This window comes from Trifolium pratense, linkage group LG7 (assembly GCF_020283565.1).
Source record: "Trifolium pratense cultivar HEN17-A07 linkage group LG7, ARS_RC_1.1, whole genome shotgun sequence".
In the NCBI taxonomy this organism is placed as follows: Eukaryota; Viridiplantae; Streptophyta; class Magnoliopsida; order Fabales; family Fabaceae; genus Trifolium; species Trifolium pratense.
In genome coordinates, this window is record NC_060065.1 from 55,350,696 (window position 1) to 55,368,489 (window position 17,794).

Consider the following 17,794-nt stretch of genomic DNA (forward strand, 5'->3'; position numbering starts at 1 on the left):
GGTACATGAACAAAACGTGTACAACTCCATTTTTTTTAATGTTACTAACTATAATATGACATTTAAAGGCAATTCTCTCGGGGTTTGAGATGTCGTCAGGTCTGAAAATTAATTTCTGAAAAAGCAGTTTAATGGGGGTGAATGTCTCAAATGATTTCATGAGGTTGGCGTCCACGTTTCTTAACTGTACAGTGGGTGTGTTACCGTTCAAATACTTAGGCCTTCTGGTTGGCGCCAATTCTGGGTGTGATGCAACTTGGGAACCACTGCTTGTATTTCTCCGAAAAAGATTAGGTTTGTGGGGCAATAAGTATGTGAGCCTTGGAGGGCGTATTATCCTTCTAAATTTTGTGCTTAATGCTATACCTATCTTTTACTCCCTCCGTCCCAAAAAGAATGACCCATTTTGAATATATGCACTATTCATATATATTGTTTTGACCATATTTTTCTACTAATAAATAAAAATAAATATTAACATATAAGATGTTGTTAGATTCGTCTCGATGAGTATTTTCAAAATATCAATTTTTTATAATTTTTACTATTATACAATTAAAGATATTAGTCGCCAAAGTTATGCATTGGCATGCGTGTTTCGGTCAACTGGGTCATTCTTTTTGGGACGGAGGGAGTACCTTTCATTTTTGAAAATTCCTGTCCAAGTGTGGAAACAGGTTCGTCGAATACAACGGGAGTTTCTTTGGGGCGGTCGGAGTGGAAGAAAGAAGATTAGTTGGATTAAGTGGGATATTGTTTGTCTTCCTAAGAAGAAGGGTGGGCTTGGTGTGAGAGACATTCGCATGGTGAATATCAGTTTATTGGCAAAATGGCGATTGAGGCTTCTTCATGACGAACAAGCAGTGTGGAAGGAGGTTCTGAAGAGTAAGTATGTTGTGGGTGTGGTGGGCAAGACGGAGCTGGGAGAGGAGTACAAGCCTTGGTTTGCATCCCTGTGGTGGAGAGACATATGTTCAATTGGATCGAATCTTAACCATAATTGGTTTGATCAAAGTGTGGTTAAAAAATTGGGCAATGGTATGTGTACAAGTTTCTGGAAGGACACTTGGGTGGGAGATAGGCCGTTATGCGATCGATTCCCTCGCCTTTTCTCTATTTCCACTCAAAAAGATGCGTTGGTAGCAGATGTTAGAAATCCAAACAGTAGTATAGAGCGATGGAGGATGTTATGGCGTCAGAGATTTTTTGAATGGGAAACCTGTTTGTTCAATGAGTTGATGAAGCTAATTAATACGGCGAAACTTCTAGATGAAGAAGACCGATGGGGCTGGGTGCCGGAAGGAGGACAGGTTTTCACGGTAAAATCAACTTACCGACTGTCTCAAATTTATCAGTGCATGAATTTGAGGTAGTGCCGACATATGCTGCTGTTTTCTCACATATTTGGAAATGCCCGACACCGTCAAAAGTGAGCGGGTTTGTCTGACAATTACTCCATAATAGAGTCCCGACTAGGGTTAATCTTTTGACTAGGCAAATTCTGGCTGCTGACGGGAATGTGTCATGTACGTTATGTGGAGAAGCGATGGAAACAAAATTGCATTTGTTTCTTTACTGTGAAATTGCGCAGCTTGTTTGGATGGAGATTTTTGATTGGCTTGATGTTCTGTTTAGTCTCCCACATAATTTGTTCTCCATTTTCGATTGTTTAATGGAGTCAGGTAGTAAAAATTGTAGAAAGGGGTTGATTATGATTGGGAACGCGGTGGTTTGGAACCTTTGGAAATGCCGAAACTCTGTCCTGTTCGAAGATGGGAGGGTGACTATCGCGGAACTGGTGGAAAGAATCAAGGTTTCGTCTTGGAAGTGGTGGTTGAGTCGATCAAAGGCTGCTCCTTGTCTGCTATTCGAATGGCGTGTGGAACCTAGGCTTTGCTTACTGCGTTAATTAAGCCTTATGTGTTTCTGTTTTGTTGTTGTTTTTTTTCTTGGATAACGCTGGCTGCTTTTGTTTTGTGGTGCCTTGCTTGTGGTTAGGTGCCTCTTTTCTGTTTTTTGTGTCTATCCTTGGTTGTAACTTATATGGTGATACTAGCAATAGCATGCCTTATGTTGGATAATTACTTTCTTATTAATAAATTTAGCAGTTTAAAAAAAAAAAGACATTTAATTATTATTATATTTTTATCAAGTAGTCTAGTGGCTAGAAATTTCACCCTTAAAGATGGATAAGTGAGATTATCAGGGTTCAAACCCCAACCCCATTTATATATAATGTAATGTCTCTGCAAACTGAGCTAAGCGACGAGAATGAATAGTTAGAGTGTATAAAAGAGAAAATAAAACGATAAAAACTTTTTAAATAACGTAGCGCAAGTTGAGTTTTAATATTTTAACTAGGCATAGTAGCAATGAAAACACAAATTGGTGAAAAATAAACTTTAAATATATAGAGGAAAGACAAAGCATATACGATAATTATTCATAGCATATATGTCCTTAGAAATTGATTTATATTTAAACAAAAATTAAATTGGATTAGTATTACAAAAATGAACGTATTACAAAAAAAAAATTGGAGTTATATAGAAAAAAATGAACGTGTATTGTATAAAAAAAAAAACGTGAGGTTGATTTCTATTTAAACAAAATTAAGCATTAATTTCATATTGATTATATGTTGGTTACTAACTTATATCAAATTGATTATTGTGGCTTAGTGACAAATTCACCAACTATTTCTTAAAGAATATGAGCTCGAATCTTGTTGAAGTATTTTTTGTTGAAAATTGTTTTCAAAATAGGGTTAAATTAGGGTCAAGAGGGTTGCTTTCTTTCCTTTTATTATCGATGATATATGCTATGAATAGAAATCAATTTTTTGTTCATAACCCAGTTTCTTTTGATCATAATATTTACAAATTGCGGTAGCAAAGGAAGTTAACAATCAGATATGGAAAATCATCAGAAAAAATAAAATAAAATAAATGGATCCAAATCCAATAAATGATTTAGAGAAGTACGTTAATCATTGTCGGATCAAATATTGAACTTATTATGTTGAGTTTCACCTTGGTAATTAAAGTAAGTATACCTATTATTTCAAATGAATGTATTTGTTTGTATTTGAGCATTTCACATCGGTAAAGAGTAACTATATGTTGCAATGTCAAGAGTAACTTCAAGTAAGTGTAAATGAATATATAAGTTTAAATGTATTCTATAAAATGAGTATAAAAGTTTTGGCGCCCTTGTATGCTTCACAGTTATTAAAGCTTCTGAGCATATGTTGATAATGTTCCTGCAGTTCTTTTGTGATTGTATTGTTGAATTCAATATTTCATGCATGAATCAATGATTCATCAAATAAAATTCAAATAATAATGAACAATCCAGAAAATTCTTATATGTATTCATCCACACTATTTCTCTAGCTTCCCTTTGTTAAAACATTATGATGATTACACAATTTGTTAAACCATAGGGGAAAATAATTACTATCACACTCAGTTTGGTATTGTAGGTAACTAAGTTGTATTTTAACCTAAAGTTGGGGCGTTTGATTATTTTAGAATAAAACTATCAATTTAATTCTTAAACTATATCTTTTTCACTTTATGCAAATTTGTCAATTTACCCATAAATCTAACCTAACGCAAAGTATGGCCATCAATTGCAGTATTTGAGAAATTATTATTGTTGTTGTTGGGGAAAAAAATCTAGCTTGCTATATTTTCATTATCATTGTTGCTATTTATAGCAACAGTTATTATCGCGAAAACATCACGAATCAATTATGAGGATTAGTTGTCTCTACGGTATAAGTAAAAATATCAAAGGTCCGCTGCAGTTACAATTTTCTATCGTGATATCTTGGAGAATTTTTTATTGCTAGATGTCTAGAACTAGCATTTTCCTTTCACTGTTTAATGCCTAAAATTATGAGAATAATATTTACTATAATTCCTGTCAAAACAGTTTGAGATAAGTAAATATCTGAAGTACTTTCGAGAATTGAACTGTATATAGGGCTCGTTTGACCCAACTTTTTTTAGAGCTTATAAACTACCTTGACAAACTTATAATAATATATAAAAATTGCATAAACTCTAAAAAAAGCTGGGCCAAACGAGCCCATAAACTATAGAACATCAATATATAGAGAAAGTCTTCTCTAGGCACAAACCATAACACGTAAATATAATAGTTCTGGCTAATTGCTCGAAAATAGTTCTAGCAATGATATCATACCAGTAATGAACAATTTTAAAAGTTCAACTTGTATGAAAAGTCTTAACATAGCTTCCATTGCTTCATTAAATGAAGCCTCAAGTTCTCTTTCGTTTAGTAGTTGGTTTCAATAGCTTCCATTGCTTCATTAAATGACAAACACCCTCCTTCAACGAAGCCTTCCTTCCTTCCCTAAAATTCCAGAGTTCTGGTACTGTGTACCTACCACTAGGATTGTACTCATTCATCTCCTTCAGAGCTGTAGCTACTGCATCATGGACCTCATCCCCAAGCTCTTCTTTCAAACTTTTCAGTTTTTCATCTTCTTCATCTAAAATTTCCTGCACGAAATATCTAACATATATTAGATCATAGTCCTTTCAGTCCACGTCAGGGAAAGAAACATGCCAAATAAGTGCTAACGACTATGCAGCCGACAATTTTTCGGTAAATAGATCTCTTAACAATACTACCAGCATAACATGCTTTGTAATCACTAAGAAATGACGCGTAATATTTTTAGGAAATAAATATATCCAGAGGAGTTTCTTTTCTTAATAGAACAGTTAAATTTACGAGTAGTAGAAACAGTCTCTAAATTGAGAGGAAAAACAGATTAACTTTAAGTTTAACATAACATAATTCTGTAAGTGATTGTACCTTGGAGTTCCCTTCTTTGTCAATTACAATTTTGAACGGATGCCAACTTGGATCCTTAAGATATTCCTCCCACTGTGAGCACCACTCAATTGCTTTCAATTTCACTTCAGAGGAAAGTTTTGTCTTAGTTGCTGCTTTCATATTCACATCGTCAGATAACTTTCTCTCAGCTGCTTCCTCAAATGGCTTAATATCAAGTTTGCCCATCATTTTCACTGAAATTATGGCTCGAGCATTTGGGCAGCCAATCCACTGCGAACAAAGAAAAAGAGTTACTTGAACAAAACAAACAATGAAATCATGGCAGCAAAGCAACAGCAACAAACTAGCTAAACATATTTAGATTTATATGTTGAGAAAGATACATACACTTGTTAAAGTTTTGCGGGCATCTTGCAATTCGTCATTAGTTTTGCGCTCCTGAACAACCAGTGTTTGTTGAAGATCTTCCACGTCTTTCAATTCCTCTTCCTTTTCTTTCAGATCCATTTTGATTGCCTCCAGTTTTTTCTTCTCTTCCAGATCAGTATCTCCAATGTGATTCATTACTTGGAGAGCTCCTCTCAGCTGTTCAATTTCCAATTCCAATCCATGTTTTGCATCAAGTCCCCTCTCCAGCTCATGAATTTTCTTGTGAAGTTTCTCTTTTGCTTTCTGCAACATTCAAACCATAAGACTCCTCAAAACTTAAGTGGAGGCAAGTAACTGAATAAAATACATTATAGTTAAAAGGAAAATGAAATTTGTGCCTTGTGTTCTTCAGCCAAATGCATCATTTGTTCATCAGCCTTTTTTTGCTCTGCTATTGCCATCTCATTCTGTAAACAACAAGGTGAAGAATACTTTAATCCGTCATAAAAGTATAAAATTAAGAGGGATTGGTGTACATAATTTGACACGACCAAATGGTCCATACGTTAAGCAATGCTAACTAACAATATTGTTTGTGATCGGTCCATTTTACAGGAAGCCAATATACTTGTCCTGTAAATTGATAACTTTCAAAGAAATGTGTTCAAATTTTAATTAGACCTATCAGAAAAAGTGTGTTCAAGAGTAAAGAATTATTAGAGCATTGCTACCATAAATTCAAAGAGCCAAAATAAATTACTCTTTTCTTTTCAAGATATAGCTTTTCTCTCTCATTATGATTGTCTGCTTGACGCTTCTGCAGATCCTTTTCACGGGACATAAGTACATTCCTCCGAGCTTCCAGTTCCAACCTAGCTTTTTCATGATCCTTAGACACATTCTCCAGATAATCACGTTCATCCTGCCGCATCTTGCTTATTTCTAATGGAAAAATGTGAAACAGAGTCAGATACCATGAAATATTAAAAATTCACACCAACCAACTACAACAAATAATTCCAAAATGCAACAGACTGTAAGCTACACTAAAAGTATAGTAAATAATAATAAGAACCAGAATGCTACACTTCTAAATTCAGTTTAACAGAATACCAATATTAATTAGAATAATTCAATATAAGTATCAACATACCCTTATTAAAAAGTTCAAGCATCTCCTCTTTTTCAACCATTACTTTTGTTAGGGTCTCACTAGCTTCATGAAATTTGCTTGCTGTCTGTTCATATTCCTTGTTTTTCATCAGCAAAGTGTTGGCCAAACCAATGACAAGCTTTTTTGCTTTCCTATTATCCTCAGCTTCTTTTCCAGAAACAGTTTTCAAATCCCCATTTGCCCGGAGGTGTTTGCCAAATGTATCCCGATAATTATTATAGTCGTCATGACGTGCCATCCACCCATAGAGTCTATCTCCTCGATCCTGCTTGTCTAAATTCAAATAATCCTTCTTACCACAATGCTCTGCTTGAAAGCTCCTTTCTAACATCACAGCATTGTGGAAAGCATCCCACTCTTTGCCAAATTCAACAATAGCAAAGGGTGTTTGTCCATAAAAGTTCCACAACACAGTAACTTTCAGCGGCTGAAACCCTTTCATGATCAGCTCCTCCTTAATTTTCTCACGATTCTTTCCAACATATTTTCCGCTCTTCGGGTCAAATGTGGTAACATTGTTTGCCAGAATTACCATCCATGGCCAGACAAACAATTCATCACCAGCAACAATCTCATTCGGTGACTGGTTCTCAGCAATACTCAAAGCAGGTAACTTTTCTCTACTGGTTTTAACAGCAGGTGGCTCTTCTTTACCAATGTACATTTTAAGTGCAGAATGTTTGGCACTTTCCTTAACCGTCTCGCGCGAGTCATCCATAATTCTGGAAGCATGTCTCTGAAGCTCACTCAAAGAGTAATAATCCTTGTTGTCACAGAATGGACACCTATATGTTGAACCTGAGATTTTCAACCTACAGTAACCATCTTTCAAGTCACTGTAATATCTATCTTGATAGTAGTCAAAATCAGACTCATAAATATGTTCTGATTTTCGATCCATCTGAAAATGAAAATCATAAAATCAACTTCAAAGAAATAGCATCACACATAACAAATAACTATATACAGTGATGACAAACATGAAAATCATAAAATCGACTCTAAAGAAATTATTAGCTTCATACAGTGACGACTAACATGAAAATCATAAAATAAACTCTAAAGAAGTAGGAACGGAACAAATAGCTACTACATACATTGATGACTAACATGAAAATCATAAAATCAATTCCAAATAAATTGCTAGCTTCATATAGTGATAACTAACATGAAAATCATAAAATCAACTCTAAAAAGTAGCAATAGAACAAATAGCTACTACATATATATAGTGATGACTAACATGAAAAATCATAAAATCAAAGCAACTCTAAAGAAGTAGCAATACAACAAACAACTACATGCTGTGATCTGATGACTAAAATGAAAATCTTAAAATCAACTCTAGATGATTATTAAGCTGAATCAAAGCAATGCTTAAAAGGAAAAACGCAATTATGAAGCAGATTTAAAGTATAAATGCACGATAATCAATGAAACAGTAGAAATAGATGGTTATTAAGCTGAATCAAAGCAATGCTTAAAAGGAAAAACGCAATTATGAAGCAGATTTAGAGTATAAATACACAATAATCAATGAAACAGTAGAAATAAATGATAGTACTGTTACCTTGTGCTTGAAGAATGCGATTTGTGAGCAATGTTGATGGTGAAAAGCAGAGGTGAAAATGAAGTGAAATAGCTACACACAGTGAAGCATAAAATGAAAATCATAAAATCAACTTCAAAGAAATAGCAAACAACAACTAGCTATATACAGTGATTACAAACATGAAAATCATAAAATCAACTCTAAAGAAGTAGCAATAGAACAAATAGCTACTACATACAGTGATACAGTGATGACTAACATGAAATTGCTAGCTTCATATAGTGATAACTAACATGAAAATCATAAAATCAACTCTAAAGAAGTAGAAACAGAACAAATAGCTACTACATACATTGATGATTAACATGAAAATCATAAAATCAACACCAAACAAATAGTTACATACAATGAGTAACATGAAAATCATAAAATCAACTCCAAATAAATTGCTAGCTTCATATAGTGAATTAGTGATGACTAAAATGAAAATCATAAAATCAACTCTAAACAAGTAGCAAGCAACACAACAAATAGCTACCTAGAGTGATCTGATGACTAAATTGAAAATCATAAAATGATAGATGATTATTAAGCTGAATCAAAGCAATTCTTAAAAGAAAAAACGCAATTATGAAGCAGATTTAGAGTATAAATACACAATAATCAATGAAACAGTAGAAATAAATGATAGTACTGTTACCTTGTGCTTGAAGAATTCGATTTGTGAGCAATGTTGATGGTGAAAAGCAGAGGAGAAAACGGTGTGAATGAGTAAGAAGATGAAAATAAAACCCTACAAGAATGTTCTAGAAACTGAAATTTCAAATTTTATATTTTGCTTTGACTGATTAAGTGATTTAACTTAAATAGAAAATAATTTTAAATTTTATTCATTGAATTTGATATCTTTGCTTTGACTGATTAAGTGATTTAACTTAAATAGAAAATAGTTTTAAAGTTTATTCATTGAATTTGATATTTTTGCTTTGACTGATTAGGTGATTTAACTTAAATAGAAAATAATTAAACATCCTTCCTATTGATGCAGACAAAAATTGTTTTTTTTTTTTAAAACTTCGTATCCGGCCCTATGACTGACTAATCCAAGGAGACTAATCCCACAGCCCACTTGCGGGAGGCCCATTTAAAGCCAGAGTTTTTTTGCTCTGTATGGACGCCCACCGAAAATGCAGAAAAAATTTGTTGAAACTGTAAACCAAAAAATATAAAAAATTTGTTGAAACTGATAGAACATTCCTTCCTATTGATCGAGAGATGATATATCAGATTCTTATTAAACATCCTAATGAAAAAGATCAACAACCAATGTGGGTGGACAAGGACAAGAGACTCTAGGTACTCATAAATCTTTCAAGTCTAAAATCATGCAAATAATATTTAAGATAATTATAGTAAAAGAATTTAGAAAATTAAATCTCTCAAGTACTTTAGACAATTGAAAACATTGTTAAAAAAACTAGTAGTAGCTAAAATTCATACTCACATTATCTGCTAAAAAAGTATATATGATATTAGCATTATATATAAAATTATACGAAGTATCACCACCAACATTCGGCAATATAATTTTGAGCCGTACCAAGTCTATTAGAGCAAGAATTTATATTAAATTTTCTGCATATAAGTCTAATTCTAAGTTCTTACCTCCAAAATAAAGCCTCAAATTCTCCTTCGCTGATTTGATCTTGATCGCTTCCATTGCTTTATTAAATCGGAAACACCCTCCTTCAATGAAGCCTTCCTTCCTTCTTTATGATTCCAGAGTTCCGGTATTGAGTACCTACCACTAGGATTGTACTCATTTGTCTCCTTTAGAGCTGTAGCTACTGCATCATGCACCTCATCTCCAAACTCATCCTTCAAACTTCTCATCTTTTCATCTTCTTCATCTAAAATTTCCTACGAGATATAACTAACATATATTAGATCATGGTCCATGCAGTTCACATCATAGGAAGAAACACGCTGTGATCATTAAGAAACGATGCATAATATTTATAGTGGATACATATTTCAAAAGAAGTGTCTTAGTACAACAGTTGCAGTTACGGTCACACGTTCGAGTAGTAGAATCAGCCTCTAAATTGAGAAAAATGTTAACTTTAACGTGAAGTTGGAGTTCCCTTCTTTTCTTTGCCGGTTACAATTTTGAAAGGAAGCAAGTTGCGATCCCTAATATGTTCATTCCACTGTGAGCACCACTCCATTGCTTTCACATGCACATCATCAGAAAACTTTCTCTTAGCTGCTTCCAAAAACGGCTTAACAGGAAGTTCGCCTATCCTTTTCACTGAAATTGTGGTTCGAGCCTCTGGGCAGCAGCAAATTCAATGTGAACAAAGAAAAAGAGTTACTTGAGTAAAAGACATTCTAAAGTTGATTTTCAGACCATTGGATGAGTTGATGGCAAAAAGATATAGTAACATCATAATATTTAGATTTATATTTTGAGAAAGATACATACACTTATTAACTTTTTGCGGGCATCTTGCAACTCGTCATTAATTTTGCGCACCCAAATAACCAGCATTTGTTTAAGATCTTCCACGATTTCCAATTCCTCTTCCTTTTCTTGCAGATGCATTTTGATTGCCTTCAGTTTTTCCTTCTCTTCCAGATCAGTCTCTCCAGTGTGCTTCATTACTTGGAGAGCTCCTCTCAGCTGTTCAATTTCCAATTCCAATCCATGTTTTGCATCAAGTTCTCTCTCCAGGTCATGAATTTTCATGTGAAGTTTCTCCTTTTCTTTCTGCAACATTCAAACCAAAAGAGTCCTCAAAACTTAAGTGGAGGCAAGTAACTGAATCAAATACTTTAGATAAAAGGAAAATGAAATTTGTGCCTTGTGTTCTTCGGCCAAATGCATCATTTGTTCATCAGCCTTTTGTTGCTCTACTATTGCCATCTCATTATGTAAACAACGAGATGAAGAACAGATTTAACCCGTCATAAAGTATAAAAATAAGAGGGATTTGTCCATACATTAAGGAATGCTAACAACACTTTTAGTGATTGTCCATTTTTTAAGAAGCCAATCTATTTTATCTACATTAATGATGCAGGCTTTGCTTCTGATAAGGTCGAGATTATGAAAGCATGTTGTGGAGGAAGTGGTCCATACCATGTTGATGAGAAATTTTGTAGTGAACCGGGTACAACCGTTTGCGCTGAACCTTCTAAACTAATAAATTGGGATGAAAACCACATGACCGAAGCAGCTTATAAGCTAATAGCAAAAGGATTAGTCGAAGGTCCTTTTGCAAATCCTTCTCTAAAATCCGCTCCTTTCAAGATAACTTAGAATTGATGATACAAGCATTGAGAAAAAGTTTCTTTGATCAATTCTCAACATGATTAGACTACGCCTCTATTTTAGGATAAGTTTAAATGTATTCTATAAAATGACTATATAAGTTTTGGTGCACTTGTATGCTTCACAGTTATTAAAGCTTCTGAGCATATGTTGATAATGTTCCTGCATTAGGATTTGTTGAATTCATATCTTTCATGCATGAATCATTATTCATCAAATAAAATTCAAATATTAATGAAAAAATCCAGAAAATTTCTTGTATGTATTCATCCACACCAATTCCCTAGCTTCCCTTTGTTCAAACATTTCTGATGATTACAAAATTTGCTAAACCATAGGGGAAAATAAATCTCTTTTCAATGGAAGAATGCATAGGAAGACCTAATCAATCATCATCTCTATCTTGAATATTCTTTCGATCAGCTGCTTTCCGTCCTGCCCTTACAAATTTCAATTTATTCTTCTCTTTCTTCGTCGTCTTCTTCTTGTTTTTGTTCTTAGCTGCTTCTTCTTTCTCAAATTTTTCCTTCTCTCTCTTTGTCAAGAAATCTGTTACTGCTAAATAGATAACCTACAACACAAACAAACAAAATCCTCCCATAATATACCAATGCTAAGTAAAAATGATACAATATACGTAAATGAGATTAATTACGTTAAGTAAATAGTTAACGAATATGACATAGTGTTTCAATTCATTAACATATTCATTAGCCGTCCAATATACGTATTTAAGCACGATTTTCAAATATACTTGACATTTACTCCATCCAGTTCTAAATATAGACAAAAAGTAATTTTTCAGATTCATTGAATAATGAATGAATCTGATCAATTATTAATCGTGATTTGTGGTCAAATATACACCTAAAAATTGTGGCCAATTACCTTCAATGAAAGACTAATGAGCTCTAATACTACATTGCAATATTCATTAACCATCTATTAAACGTAATTAATCACATATTTCAATTGCATTAATCATCCAAATTGTTGTCTAAATTTGTGAGTCAAAATAACACAACTCAATGTTAAGTTAACTAAATAAATGCATGTTAAGGGAAAAACTGAAATTGGCAGCTCAATTAGTAAACTAAGGAGCTAACTTAACCACTAATTCAGTTGCCTTAATAATATTTTTTTGCTGATTCAAAAAAAAAAGTTACTTATAAATAAACAAATAGAAAAGGTGAGAATGAAATTACGAATATACCCCAACAGTGATAACGGATAAGCCAACAAAAGCAACGAAGAAAAGAACTGATACAACTACAGACACTCCATCATCTGAGGTGGTTGAGACCAATTGGTCCGTAGCATCAACAGCAGCATCTTCAACAGCTGCAGCAGCAGCAGCAGCAGCAACAGGATTTGGCCATAGTAGTTTGGATTTTCTTTGAAAAAGTAATGATTTTGTAGATGTGGTGATAATGGGAGAGAAAGATGGAGTAGTTGGAAGACTAAGAGGGCAAAAGGGTGTGTGGAAATGGAAAGAAGAAGAAGATTTTGAAAGGAAGGTTGCAATCTGCGGAGATGATGCAAATGCAGCAGTGGCCATAGCAATCACTTTTGTGTTATCTGTGATGACGTGGCCCAACTATAGCTTTGGTTGGGTTGGGTTGATTTTCTATCCTTGTTGATTAGATTCTCCTATCCTATGATTAAGTTCTAAGCTTACTGTACAACTTCTCTTCTCCAACATCCAAAGGGATATGATTGAGATTGAGTTGAGGATACTCTTGGAGTCTCGGTCCTATTGGATGAGTTTTGGTCCAACATTATATTGTGATAGGGTGACTAAACTATCAAGACGAAATGTATTAAGAGGTTTTAAATTTTTTTTGAATAAGATAAATTAGTCGACCCAAATTGATATATGAGAAAATCGAACTTGAGATCTTAAGGATGAATACACTCCCAAATCTCAAACTAATACCACCATTCGAATAAGTTTTTTTAAGTAATAAATAGGTATTTAAATTTTTAATTTGTTGCACGGTTAATATTTCAGTTATCATCCATTATAAAAACTTGTTAATGTTCCAATTACATTGTTGCACTGTGGCTGTTGTTAACGTTGACTTCTACTTATGGTGAATATTTTGATGAAAAAGACATGTGTTGGAGGAAATTAACAAAAAAGACTTAACTGTTATAAACATGAAACTTAAATGACTTATTTAATACATAGAATACTTAAATGATCTGAATATTACAAATATAAAACTTAAAACCTTTGGATGCATTTAACCTTTTGAAAATGTCTCTTGACTTTATTAATATGTCAAATTAGTTTATATTTTTGTCACTATCACTATCAATTAAGTTCTTGTATTTTAATAATTTACTATTAATTTGATCTATAACTTTATCAACTTACTTCAAAAAAAAAAAGAACTTTATCAACTTACTATCAATTTAGTCTATAGTATACTTTCAGAATCACTAATATGAATAAAATATGATAGAGTCATGAACCTTTTTAAAATATTCATAAAGTTGAGAACCTATTTGAGAACACCCAATAAAATCAGGGACCAATTTGATGATTTACTCATTATAATGTGTATTATTGGATGAGTTTAGGCGGATAAGGTTGAGTTAGACTCAACCTGAAATTCTAATATAGTACGAGAATCTCTTCCAAGATCTGATGGATCATCTACTATCATGTTTTCACTATCAGACATCTCCTATTTATATTTACGCACCAAAATCTAATAGTGGCGGGCATGAGAGTATGTGTTAAAAGTCTTACAATGATTGAAAGTTGATTTGAAAATATATTTATAAGTGAAGACAATCATCACCTTATAAATAGGTTTTGCAGATATTAGTTAAATTCAATTTTTTTTTTTAAAAAAAATCATTATGTGATGACTCTCAAAGAGATGATAAGCACATAAATACCAACAATAACCTAATCTAAGTGGTAAGAAATTTAAACTCCCCAAACAAATAATCAGGAGGTCGACCTTTAGCAGGATGATTTCTCACACTTACAGCAGGGTGCCATAACTGGTCTAAGCCGTTTGATTTCTAATTGGCAACTGATGTTATTTTAATTTATAAAACTGTATTTTAAACTAAAGCGTCTGATATTAAATCAACGTCTCTGATTGATTACTGCGTCATTATTTGACAGCGGTTTGCTTCAGGGCGTAAAAACTTCATAGCTAACAAAAATTGTGAAAGTGTAAAGAAAAATAAACGAATTACTTGAGATATTTATTCCAAATCTATCCTTGCAGTTTATATGGTTAGTTACGGCGGACAAAAATCCAGAACAACCTCGACAACAACAACATAGACGCGAACGAGGAAGACAAGACATGATAAAAAAAGAACAAAGATTTCTTAATTAATTAACATGAATGGATTAACCCTTCTACCTAACATGTTACTTTCTCTTCATCCCACTCACCACCGATTTCTTCAACCATCTTCATGTTTCCAATGCTTCCAAAACCAAACAAATTGTTCAATTTCCATACCCAGTTGCAAAATCAGTCACAAAAGATTTATATATCATCATGAGAACAAAAGAAGAGGTGGCAATAGAATAACGTTTGTTGTAAGAGCAAAGCGTGGTGAATCTCCATATGAAGTTCTGGGTTTGTCTCCTTCTGCATCTGTGAATGAAATCAAGAAAGCCTATAGGAAACTCGCTCTTAAGTATCATCCTGATGTTAATAAAGAGGTAATTGCTATGTTCTTACTTGTGCAATTCTTTGTATAGATTTGAAAATTTAAGTTTCATGATTGTTGGAGTTTTGTGCTGTTAGAGATATAACTTATTGAAGATTAAGTCTTTACTTTTGATTTGATTTGGGTGAAATATGTTTATAATTGGTGCTTTTAAGCATTGTATTAGTTTTTGTTCTGATATACCAAAAAGTACCACATTTGTTGGAACAACTAGTAACAAAAGAGTAATAACGACTAAAGCAAACAATGAACACATAAGAAGTTTGATAGCGGAGTTCCCCAAGTGGTGGTTACGTCTCCGACCTTAGAATTTGCTACAACATGTTTCTATCATATGAATGAATTATTCGGGTTTCAGTGTTACAAGCGGTATTTTTAACAATAATAGTCCGGCCTAGATAACAACAATAAATGCCTCTGAACCGTACCTCCACTAGCTCAGCTCCTGGGCCACCCCCAGCCTCTTCCTGATGCGTATGAGCCATACTCAACAACATTGTTTGGGAATCGAGGCTAAGGATGCTTGATAAACACTCGCAATCCCCAACCTAATACTTTTGAGGACAAAACCGTGAGGGCTTAAGCAGGATCCGAAATGGACAATACTTTAGAAAAGCGGTGCAGTCAACATGAGGTTCGAACATTGTGGCGTGCTAGATAAGGTTGCAATGCTGCAGCCAGTTTTTGTTTGAAAATAAATATTTAGTGGTTGCAAACTTTATTGGTTTTCATTGATGTTGCTAAATTGTCCCATGAAATTTTACTGGTTTGCACAAAATTTAACTCAAACATGGTGTTATCTATAATGGAAAAGATACGCTTACAGTTAAAGCATGTCGGTATGCTCTCTACCGAGGGTTCTGCATTTTTTCCCTCTTTCGCACCAGGTCTGAGTAATTTGTTTTCATGGCTCTATTGCTGTCAGAAAGTTTTAGTTTTGCCAAAGTTTTCATAAATGGCCATTTACTGCTCTAGAACCATCTTTAATGTGACTTTTAAGTCTTAGCGCCCGTTTGGATTAGCTTATTTTTGGATTAGCTTATTTTTGAGCTTATGCGATTTTTCTGTATTATTATAAGTTTGTCAAGGTAGTTTATGATAAAATAGCTTATAAAAATACAATTCTCACTAGTGTGAACTTATAAAATAGCATAAAACCTAATTTATATTGCATAAGCTGTTTGCATAAGCTAAAAAATAAGCTAATCCAAACGGCTAGTATCCTTGTTAGAAAATCACTTTTGTTCTTCAATTTATTTTATGTTCTCATCAGTTGGAAAAAATTGTGGATTATGAATGTCATATATGAAAATACTAAGAAAGTTCTTGAGTATTGTATCTGACAATTCCTTGATTTTAACTATATTTCCAATAAATGTATCAATAGTTAACTCAAGATACAAATTCTTGGTGCTTATTTATGCATTTTAAAGTGTATTCTCGCAGGATAAGGCTCAGGAGAAATTTATGAGGATAAAACATGCATACAATACATTGTTAAATTCTAGTTCTCGCAAAAAATATGATTCTGGAAGTCGTGGTTATAATTCATCTCAAAGAAGCCAAAGTCGGAATCCACAAGCTGAAGAAGAATTTTATGGATTAGGTACAAATTTATATTCATTTGCAGTCTTGTTTGGAGATCCATCTACAAACTTTAATTTTGAATACATTTTCAATTTTGTTATTGCATACGCGGCTGTTAAAGATTACATTTTCAATTCTTCTTATGCTTCCTCCTGTCCTGTTGTCATTCATCAAGTTAGCAACGTTTTTTTGAAAAAAAAAAATTCTTTCTTATGTCAACATCATCTTACTGCTGCAGGTAATTTTTTGAGAGATGCTCAAATAACAATAGGTAGTTATATACTCTCTGGTGATCAAGCCAGCCATAAGTTTAGGCTTCACTGCATTACAAATTTTACTGGACAATGATTGTGTCCGCTATAAATCATTCAACTGGGGGAAAGGGATGTCTCTAGTGTTACAAGTTGCAACTTAATTTTATATTTCATTTCATGTGGCGTTTGAAATTTGATGATTTTGTTATTTCAGGAGACTTCTTTAAGGATCTTCAAGAAGAATTCAGGAATTGGGAAGCCAGTGCAGCTTCACAAGGAAAGCCAAAGAGCCTATGGGAGGAATTGTCGGTGAGAGACTCCTCGCTAACAATTTTCTTTGTTTGTGCTGGAGTTGAGTTCTGACGTGGTTGCGTGCCTATTTATTGATACAGAAATGCTGAGTTTACTAAAGAAAAATTCACTAAACATACACATTGAATTGTTATTAAATGATGTTTCGCTATGCTTGGTGTGCAACAAGAATTTACATGTGGACTCAATTTTTGGAATTTTAACTTTCAGGAAATTGGAGAAGAATTTGTGGAGTTTCTTGAGAAAGAACTCAATATTGTTGATCAAAATGACAATCCTCAGGGAGGAAATCGATCCAATTTATACGAGACAGAGACGCCAAGCAACAACACTCAAGGCAAAGCTAGCAAGGGAAACACAAGCGTTGAGGATAACCTTGATGAAATAGAAGCCACTCTAGCACAGTTAAAAAAGGAGCTAGGCTTATAGAACAAAATGATAGCTAGTTGAAGAGTACATGCCAATTTATTGCCTCTCATTTATTTATCTCTTGGTGGCTCTTGCAAACTTGAGTCACCAAATTGAGGAGTAAATCTGTAATTTAGTCCTTGAAATTATAGGATTGTATCAATATAGTCTTTTATATATCAATATTTTAAATTGATCTTTTGAATTGCAAAATGTTAATCAAGTTTTTCTTTTTGTATGAATTTGTTATTAAAATACATTTC

The 17,794-nt window shown here is 33.5% G+C and overlaps 5 protein-coding genes across 6 annotated transcripts; 2 read left to right on the forward strand and 3 right to left on the reverse strand.

The window, feature by feature from the left end:
* Positions 1–131: 131 nt before the first annotated feature.
* On the forward strand, positions 132–1,890 carry LOC123896664. Its single transcript, XM_045947027.1, has 3 exons — positions 132–314; positions 678–1,319; positions 1,699–1,890. The coding sequence occupies exons 1-3, from the start codon at positions 132–134 to the stop codon at positions 1,888–1,890; spliced, it is 1,017 nt and encodes a 338-aa protein (XP_045802983.1).
* Positions 1,891–4,030: 2,140 nt separating this feature from the next.
* On the reverse strand, positions 4,031–8,716 carry LOC123894003 (factor of DNA methylation 4-like). The gene is made up of 8 exons (XM_045943859.1): positions 8,629–8,716; positions 7,947–8,018; positions 6,356–7,277; positions 5,963–6,144; positions 5,601–5,669; positions 5,221–5,505; positions 4,852–5,103; positions 4,031–4,532 (listed from the first exon to the last, which is right to left on the reverse strand). Exons 3-8 carry the CDS (start codon positions 7,275–7,277, stop codon positions 4,290–4,292), a joined length of 1,953 nt encoding a protein of 650 aa, XP_045799815.1. The 5' UTR covers positions 7,947–8,018; positions 8,629–8,716; the 3' UTR covers positions 4,031–4,289.
* A 1,619-nt stretch (positions 8,717–10,335) lies between these two features.
* On the reverse strand, positions 10,336–11,267 carry LOC123894006 (factor of DNA methylation 5-like). The gene is made up of 2 exons (XM_045943861.1): positions 10,792–11,267; positions 10,336–10,698 (listed from the first exon to the last, which is right to left on the reverse strand). Exons 1-2 carry the CDS (start codon positions 10,852–10,854, stop codon positions 10,390–10,392), a joined length of 372 nt encoding a protein of 123 aa, XP_045799817.1. The 5' UTR covers positions 10,855–11,267; the 3' UTR covers positions 10,336–10,389.
* A 172-nt stretch (positions 11,268–11,439) lies between these two features.
* On the reverse strand, positions 11,440–13,052 carry LOC123894004. The gene is made up of 2 exons (XM_045943860.1): positions 12,476–13,052; positions 11,440–11,833 (listed from the first exon to the last, which is right to left on the reverse strand). Exons 1-2 carry the CDS (start codon positions 12,818–12,820, stop codon positions 11,648–11,650), a joined length of 531 nt encoding a protein of 176 aa, XP_045799816.1. The 5' UTR covers positions 12,821–13,052; the 3' UTR covers positions 11,440–11,647.
* Positions 13,053–14,513: 1,461 nt separating this feature from the next.
* LOC123894007 (dnaJ homolog subfamily B member 8-like) lies at positions 14,514–17,773 on the forward strand. 2 transcript variants are annotated; one of them, XM_045943862.1, is made up of 5 exons: positions 14,514–14,962; positions 16,417–16,576; positions 16,796–16,828; positions 17,026–17,120; positions 17,334–17,773. In XM_045943862.1, exons 1-5 carry the CDS (start codon positions 14,633–14,635, stop codon positions 17,550–17,552), a joined length of 837 nt encoding a protein of 278 aa, XP_045799818.1. In that variant the 5' UTR covers positions 14,514–14,632; the 3' UTR covers positions 17,553–17,773. The 2 variants fall into 2 exon arrangements, with proteins under 2 accessions (XP_045799818.1, XP_045799819.1); XM_045943863.1 differs by lacking the exon at positions 16,796–16,828 and having other exon boundaries at positions 14,517–14,962.
* Positions 17,774–17,794: the final 21 nt, after the last annotated feature.